Here is a 9,217-nt window from a genome sequence, read left to right on the forward strand (position 1 = left end):
AGCATAATATGGTTTGTGAAGTCCCCACAGAAACTGGACAAATCTACAGTTATTGTCAGAGTGGTCACAGTAAATCTACCTTTTGTTATAATGTTTTGTATTCATTTAATTTTGGATTCATGCCTGCTGAAATTCCAATTAAACTTTGTTTCTGTAACTAGACTTTTTTTTCTTATTGTAGGCATTGGTATGGAACAATGCATGAAAAAGGTGGAGGCAGCTCATTGTATGGCTTGTGAGCTGTTCATCCCTATGCAGACTGGCTTCATTGGGCAGCACTTAAGGTCAGCTGAGCACAACAGAAACCGCAAAGTAAGTGATGGAGCAGTTTCAGATCAGTACCAGCAAAGCATTTTCTTTGAAATTAGTTTCGTTTTTGTAATGATAGTCTTCATCCTGTTCTATTCTTATCGTTCAGTACCCCTTAATCACCCCCACTCCTTCCTCAATGCTTTGTCTCCTTGCTATCTGCATGACCCCCACACCATGCAAATGGGCCAAAAAAAAGTATTGAATGCATTGTGGGAACTATTTGTGATGTGTGATATGTGAATTTATTTTTTGCTGCGGGTTCACATTTGTTGTCCTTTCAAGATTTTGATAACTGTTAGAAGTACTTCTGAATAAATGTGGATTTGATTCAACATTCAAGATATTTAACTGAAAAGCTCCATAATCCATGAAATCCCAGGTTTGTACAGTATTAACTTGCTACTGTTTCTTCCTCTTAACCAGATGGCAATTGAGAGAGCCAAAAAGGGTAGCCTTGTTATTGCTAAGAGTATTCTGAATAACAGCAACATTGCAACAATGCTAGAGAAGTATGTCAAGGTAAGCATATAATAATCTTGTTTGATCACTGTTGCAAAGAAAGAAAATTGCCTTGTCTAGCATTCTTAAGTCAGGTTTAGCAAAGGGTCAGCACAGCGTAGAGTCAGAGAGACACAGTATGCAGCTTGAGGAACGTAGCAGGCCGGGCAGCATCAGAGGAGCAGAAAAGTTAATGGTTTGGGTCGGGACCCTTCTTCATCTGCCCTGAAACTCTTTGACCGCATACTTAAACCCAGCCCATTCTTGCTCTTCTGATGCTGCCTGGCCTGCTGTGTTTCTCAAGCTGCATACTGTGTGTCTCTGACGCCAGCATCTGCAGTTCTTGCTATCTCTTTAGCAAAGGGTTGATGTTGAGCCAAGGTCTCTGAACTGCCTGAACAATTCTAAGCAGCTTATCCGAACATCTAAGTTTGTTTTGAGACAACTCATTTCTGTTCTGCTCTAGACTGCTCCGTGTTGACTGCATTTTGTTGTGGGGCAATCTCACTTATGGACAAGACTATACAAATTAACTTAAAATTGTAAAGCTTAGTAGAAAGGATTCTTGGCCCAAATGTGAGACCAGTTCTGTAGTGAGATTTTGTTTTGTTGACCACAGTGTCCCTGGTAGTTAATCAAATTTGGATTTGTCTAGAATTTCACACCTTGTTCCTAAATTTTAGTAGGATTAGAGTTGGGCTCTTGAATAAAGGAACAAAATAACATTGCCCAAATCAGTGATTTACATTGCATCATTGTCAGTTCTACATAACAATACCTAATGCTGCTTGTTAAATTTGTTTTCTCCAAAGGGTGAGAAACCATTCACTGATGATCCAGATGACAAAGATGAAGAAGAAGGTGGCATGCAAGAAGGTGATGGTGAGGGTGATGGGCTCAATGACAGCATGAATGATGGAGAGAAGAGAGAGGGCGAAGAAGGAGAAGGTGGTGAAGAGGTTGAAGGTGGTGATGGTGAACAGGATGATGGTGAAGAACATGCTGAGGGTGATGAAGGAGAAGAAGCAATAGATAGACCTGAGGATGCAGTTGATGCTGCAGATGAAGAAATGGAGGCAGAGGGAGAGCCTGAAGCTGAAATGGAAGACTTGGGAGAGGGAGAGGATGATGTGACTGAAAGCAAGGACCCTGAAGAGCCTTTTGAAGCTGATGAAGATAAGATTCTAGAAGGAGAGGATGATGCATTGCCATTTGACACAGAGTTAGAGTAAATTTAGTGACTTGATAAACAGATGTGGATAAATGATTATGTTCCCCAGTCATTCACTAAAACTTATACTAGTTTTAACGTTTCTCATTGTTTGACCTGCTAGTAGATTTGTGTTATTGCTGTACTTGAGTTCCAGCTGATTGTTTCATGAGTCTAGTAAATGCTTCCTATGTACTGTGCTGAATGGCTTTTCATGATGTAGACCATAAGCTCTCCTGAACCTTTGTGTGAAACATTTTACAATAAACATTCTTTCTATAATCTGACTAATGTGACAATCTTTTGAAGCATGTCAGATGAGTATCTTCAGGACTAGGCATTATGGAAATGAGATGTATGGAAGGGGTTTTTGCTTTTGTCAGTTTAAAAACTTATGTTTTGGGCTTTGTAAACCAAGACACTGTGTTTAGTAACACAACATAATGAATGTGTTGTTAGGTAGTATGTGGAACAGCTACAGTACAGGTTGACCTTGGATTAGAACCGGCACATTATATATGAATAGCTAATAAGCAGCAAAAAGGAAAATGGTTAAGCAAGATGAAAGAGGAGGTTATGATTAGATGGAAGTCAGGAGGTGATTAAGAATTGATAATAGTGAGAGACAAAATAGCATTGATGAGAAACATTGAGGAACTATCTATAGCATTGAAACCTAAAGGATGTATGAATGGTTACAGCAGGATTGCTGTTAAATAGTAATGACAAACGTGATTAGCATTAATTCCTTATGCTTTACAAGTGTCCCCGGATGATTCCTCCTGTGATTCCATCTCTCCTAATCTCACCTGTTGCTCTGTATTCACTATACTTCTTGATCTTCCCCTCTCTGGTGAATGGTCTATGCTTAGCAAAAGGGATTTGGTTTTGTTCCTTTATGCCCCTATTTTAGTGTATTTTGGGCAGTGACCTCATGTTGAACTGTGTTTACATCACATTTGCCTTTGTACCACCACTGAACATCAATCTGTTGAGACTGCCAGACCATAAAGATGCAGGAGCAGAAACAGGCACTTCACACCATAAGAGTCTATTTTGCCATTCAGTTGAGATCATGGTTGATCTAATGATCCACAACTCCCATTTTCTGCCCGTTCCTTATAATCCTCATTCCCTTACTAGTTAAAATTCTGTCTATCTAAGCCTTGATATATCACAGAATCCCTACGGTATGGAAACAGGCCCTTTGGCCCAACAAATCCACGCCAACCCTTGGAGCATTCCACCCAGACCCATCCCCCTATAACCCACCTAATCTACACATCCCTGAACACTATGGGCAACTTAGCATAGCCAATCCCCTTACCCTGCACATCTTTGGACTGTGGGAGGAAACCCACGCAGACTCCCCACAGACAGTCGCCCAAGGGTGGAATTTAACCTGTGACCCTGGTGCTGTGCAGCAGCAGTGCTAACCACTGAGCCACCGTAAAAGCAGGACCAGTCCAAACTGGCTCATCAGTTTACTCTTGATCATCAGTAAAGTGATGAAAAGTGTCATCAAGCAGCAATCAATAGCTGCTTATCAATAGCACTATGAACATCCTGGGGATTACTATTGATCATAAACTGGATTGGACTAGCCAGATGAATACTGTTGCTACAAGAGCAGATTAGAGATTGGGAATCCTGCAGTGAATAACTCACCTCCTGACTCCCCAAAGCCTGTATACAATCTACAAAGCACAAGTCAGGATTTTGATGGAATACTCCCCAGTTGTCTGGATGAGCGCAGCGCCAACAACACTCAAGAAGCTTGACAGCATCTAGAATAAATCAGATTGCTTGATTAGCTCTATATCCATAAATATTCACACCCTCAATCACCAATCCTCAGTAGCAGCAGTGTGTACCATTTCCAAGATGCACTGCAGAAATTCTCTTCATGACCTTCCAAACTCTCAACCGCTACAGGTTCATGGGCAGTTGTTACATAGGAACACCATCGTGTGCAAGATCCCCTCCAAGTCATTCAGCATCCTGACTTGGAAATACATTGCTATTCCTTCAGTGTCACTGGGTCAAAATCCTGGAACTCCTTCCCTAACAGCATTGCAGGTCTATATACAGCAAATATAAAGCAGCTCACTACCATTACCACCTACTCAAGGGCAAGTAGGGATGGGTAATAAATTCTGTCCCAGCCACGTGGCCCATGTCCTATGAATGAATTTAAAAAAAACACTCCAACTGGAGAAGAAACATTTGTGATGGTGCAAAATCACTGTGAGCATCTCTGAGAGGCCCAGGCTGTGGTCAAGCATAAAAAATGGAGGAATCGTGCAAAAACCTGACCATCTCACCCACGTCTCTTCAAGCGACACATGCAGCAACAAATGAGGGCATAGATAAGGTGAATAGCTAGGGTCTTTTCCCCAGGGTTGGGGAGTTCAAAATTAGAGGGCATGATTTTAAGGTGAGAGGAGGAAGATTTATGAGACCTGAGGGGCAACTTTTTCACACAGAGTGATTTTTATATGGAATGAACTGGCAGAGGAAGTGGTAGATACAGGTACTTTTTCAACATTTATAAGATTTAGACAGGTAAATGAATAGGAAAGGTGCAGAAGGATATGGACCAAATGCAGGTAAATGGGATTAGTTTAGTTTGGGAAATTTGGTGGATATGTTTCTATGCTGTATGACTCTGTGCAGGTCTCGCATTAGAATCAACAAATCCACTGTGGAAGAAAGTCATTCTTGGTCTCAAGGGATTGCCCAAGAAGACTCCAAAGTAACTGAAATAGCATCGGCAACATTATCTTTTCTCATTCCTACCCCCAATCCAGGTTTGATTTTTTTTATAAAGCTGCATCACCACCTCCTTTTTCCTTGCATAACCATATTTTGTAAACCTAGTTTTATAACACAATCCAGGCCACATGACACCACTTTCACTTGATAATCCTAGGTCAAAGGATCACAAAAGAAAAGTTCAGATGGATATAAGAAAATCTCCTGGACTTAGAAGTTTGAGAAGTCCTGGTGTCACGGCCAACATTCCTCTTATTTTTTAGCCTGTGGGATCTTGCTAGTCTGTTTGCTTTTACAGCTGTAGTCGTAATTAATTTGCTGTGAAGAAACAGAACTGCTCACAGTACTCTTGGTGTGGTCTCATCTCGGCCCTGTACAATTGCAGAAAGACATCCCTGCTCCTGTACTAAAGTAATCTTGCTATGAAGGCCACATACCATTGCCTTCTTTATCACCTGCTGCACTGCACACTTAGACTTTCAGTATACAAGGACACACAGGTCTCATTACACCTTCCCTTTCCCAATCTCCATTCTGTGAATAATTTGCCTCCCTGTTTTTGCTCCCAAAATGGATAACCTCACATTTATCCACATTATACTTCAGCTACCATTCATTTACTCACTCAACTTGTCTAAATCACACTGAAATATTTCCTCATTCTTCCACTTAGCTTTGAGTTGTCTGCAAATTTGAATTTTATATGCTAATCTTTTATGTGGGACCTTACTGAAAGCATTCTAAAACATCTAAGACCACATTCACTAGCTCCTTCTCATCAACTCTATTAGTTACATCCTCAAAAAATTCCAGTAGATTTGTCAAGCATGATTTTCCTTTTGTAAATCCATGCTAACTCTGGCTGATACTGTCATTGTTTTCCAAACTTCCTACAATTTTTTTTATATAATAGACTCCAGCATTATCCCCATTACTGATGTCAGGCTAACTAGTCTATAATTCCCCGTTTTTCTTTCAACCTCCTATTGCCACCCAATCCACAGAAACCATTTCAGAGTCTATAGAATATTGAAAGATGACCACCAACATATCCATTATTTCTAGGGATACAGGCTACATCTTCAAGTACTCTGAATGTAGATCATCAGGTTCTGGGGAAGGCTATCATATATTTTGAGATAGTAAGAACTGCTGATGCTGGAGTCAGAGATAACACAGCGTGGAGCTGGAGGAGCATAGCGGGCCAGGCAGCATCAGAGGATCAGGAAAGTTGGCGTTTTGGGTCGGGACCCTTCTTCAGAAATGAGGGAGGGGGAAGTGAGCTCTGAAATAAATAGGGTAGGGGTGGGGCTGGTGAAGGTAGGTGGGATGGTGATAGGTGAGTGCAGGTAGGCAGTGGTGGGGATTGGTCAATGAGGTGGGAGGAGCGGATAGGTGGGAGAGAAGATGGACAGGTTGTGTCAGGTCAAGGAGGCAGGGATGAAAGTGAGGGTTGGTCATGGGATGAGGCAGGGGGTGGGGAGATTTTGAAACTGGTAAAGTCCACATTGAGACCATCGGGCTGTAGGCTCCCAAGGCGGAATATGAGGTGCTACTCCTCCAGTTTCTGAGTGGTGTCATTGTGACCCTGGAGGAGGCCCAGGATGGACATGTTGCACAGGGAGCGGGAGAGGGAGATGCAGCAGATGCTGTACATTGGTGAGACCAAGCGGACGCTTGGAGACCTGCGCTCTGTTTGTGGCAAACGACAACACCTTCCCGTCGCAAACCATTTCATCTCCCCCTTCCACCATCCCACCTACCTTCCCGAGCCTCACCCCTCCTCTTATTTCAGAGCTCCCTTCCCCCTCCCACATTTCTGAAGAAGGGTACCAACCTGAAAAGCCAACTTTCCTGCCCCTCTGATGCTGCCTGGCCTGCTGTGTTCATCCAGCTCTACATCTATTTATAAATACTGTCCTGATTTGTCTTTCCAAAAGCACCTCACATATATGTAAATTAAACTCCATCTGCCACTCCTCGGCCCAGTGGTCCATCTGAACAAGATCTCATTGTACTCTTCTTCGCAGTCCACTACTCTCTGGTGTCATCTGCATAGTGTCCATGAACCTTTCAAGAAATCTCCCGAAGGAGTCATACCAGGCTTGAAACGTTAGTTCCCCATAGATGTTGCCAGAGTTGCTGAGTTAAAACCACTTGGTTTTTAATTTCAGATTTCTAGCACCCGAATGATTTTGCTTTTATTTAAAAAAAAATCAGTCCCCTTCCTTGTTTACAATACACGCTCCCAAGTTATTCACGAGTGGAACTTTTTCTGCACAGATCAGGAGCTGGATGAACCCACTACTTCCGTTAGCTGTTCCAGACTGGCTCAAGGGGTACAAACTCCCATGCCCATTCCCCTCCTACAAAATGCACAAAGAAAAATGAGTTAAATTAATCTCATGTTTTTCTCACGGAACAAGACAATTTTAAAAAAGGCATCAAGAGGGTTCTGAAGAAGGGTCAGTGGAACCGAAACATTAACTCTGTTTCCTCTCCACAGACGTCGCCAGGACCTGCTGAGTTTCTCCAGCATTGTCTGTTATATTACTAGGTCTGTTTCACAAACAGTTTTCTTATTTTCTCTCTCTTCGCAGGCACTGTCAGGACCCGAGTTTCTTCAGCACTTTCTGTTTTTGCTTGGTATTTATATTCCTAGGTCTGTTTTACAAATAGAGTTTTACTCTGTCATCTCTCTTATCCACAGATGTGTTGCTGCGAGCATCTGCTCCGTTTCTCCAACATTGTTCTTGTTTGGATCAAAAGGGGTTGATGCCACTCGTTTCAAAAGCGCCAACTGGATATCGTAACGGGCTCGAGCTCCGGCCGTCACCAGACGCTCCACATGGTGACTGAGATAACAAGGTGTAGAGCTGGATGAACACAGCAGGCCAAGCAGCATCAGAGGAGCAGGAAAGCTGACGTTTTGGGCCTAGACCCTTCTTCAGAAATGGAGGAGGGGTAGGGGATTCTGAAGTAAATAGGGAGAGAGGGGGAGGCGGATAGAAGATGGATAAAGGAGAAGATAGGAGAGGAGATGCGGGGATGGAGCCAGTAAAGGTAAGTGTAGGTGGGGAGTTAGGGAGGAGATAGGTCAGTCCAGGGAGGACGGACAGGTCAAGGGAGCGGGATGAGGCTAGTAGGTAGGAGATGGGGGTGGGGCTTGAGGTGGGAGGAGGGGATAGTTGGGAGGAAGGACAGGTTAGGGAGGTGGGGACAAGCTGGGCTGGTTTTGGGATGCGGTTGGGGGAGGGGAGATTTTGAAGCTTGTGAAGTCCACATTGATACCATTGGGCTGCAGGGTTCCCAAGCAAAATATGAGGTGCTGTTCCTGCAATCTTTGGGTGGCATCGTTGTGGCACGGCAGGAGGCCCAGGATGGACATGTCATCTAAGGAGTGGGAAGGGGGAGTTGAAATGGTTCGCGACTGGGAGGTGCAGTTGTTTGTCGCGAACTGAGCATAGGTGTTCCACAAAGCGGTCCCCAAGCTTCCGCTTGGTTTCCCCGACGTAGGGGTGGCCACATCTGGAACAGCGGATACAGTATACCACATTAGCAGATGTGCAGGTGAACATCTGCTTGATGTGGAACGTCTTCTTGGGGCCTGGGATAGGGGTGAGGGGGAAGGTGTAGGAGCAGGTATAACACTTCCTGCGGTTGCAGGGAAAAGTGCCGGGTGTGGTGGGGCTGGAGGGGAGTGTGGAGCGGACAAGGGAGTCACGGAGAGAGTGGTCCCTCCAGAAAACAGATAAGGGTGGGGAGGGAAAAATGTCTTTGGTGGTGGGGTTGGATTGCCGATGGCGGAAGTGTCAGAGGATGATGCTTTGGATCCGGAGGTTGGTGGGGTGGTACGTGAGGACGAGTGGGATTCTGTTTTGGTTGTTATTGCGGGGAGGGGGTGTGAGGGATGAGTTGCAGGAAATGCGGGAGACATGGTCGAGGGTGTTCTGGACCACTGAGGGGGTGATGTTGCGGTCCTTGAGAAACGAGGACATCTGAGATGTTCGGGAGTGGAATACCTCATCCTGGGAGCAGATGCGGCGGAGGCCACGGAATTGGGATTAGGGGATGGCATTTTTGCAGGAAGGTGGGTGGGAGGAGGTGTATTCTAGGTAGCTGTGGGAGTCGGTATGCTTGAAATTGATATCAGTTTCCAGGTGGTTGCCAGAGATGGAAACAGAGAGGTCCAGGAAGGAGAGAGAGGTATCAGAGATGGTCCAGGTGTACTTAAGGTTGGGGTGGAAGGTGTTGGTGAATTGGATGAACTGTTCAAGCTCCTCGTGGGAGCACGAGGCGGCGCTGATACCGTCATCGATGTAACGGAGGAAGAGGTGGGGTTTAGGGCCAGTGTAGCTACGGAAGAGGGATTGTTCCACGTATCCTACAAAGAGGCAGGCATAGCTTGGGCCCATGCGGGTA

The 9,217-nt window shown here is 44.5% G+C and overlaps 1 protein-coding gene across 2 annotated transcripts in view; it reads left to right on the forward strand.

Moving 5' to 3' along the window:
- LOC109933318 (A-kinase anchor protein 8-like) overlaps window positions 1–2,302 on the forward strand; it is a 36,341-nt gene extending 34,039 nt beyond the window's left edge. For both annotated transcript variants that reach the window (XM_020532301.2, XM_048617945.1), the window contains 3 exons: window positions 182–312; window positions 736–831; window positions 1,623–2,302. In XM_020532301.2, the coding sequence (XP_020387890.1) occupies window positions 182–312; window positions 736–831; window positions 1,623–2,042 (647 nt within the window). In that variant the 3' untranslated portion in view covers window positions 2,043–2,302. The remainder of the gene's footprint in view (window positions 1–181; window positions 313–735; window positions 832–1,622) is intronic.
- The last annotated feature ends 6,915 nt before the right edge of the window (window positions 2,303–9,217 follow it).

Source organism: Rhincodon typus, chromosome 38 (genome assembly GCF_021869965.1).
Source record: "Rhincodon typus isolate 14 chromosome 38, sRhiTyp1.1, whole genome shotgun sequence".
Lineage (NCBI taxonomy): Eukaryota > Metazoa > Chordata > Chondrichthyes > Orectolobiformes > Rhincodontidae > Rhincodon > Rhincodon typus.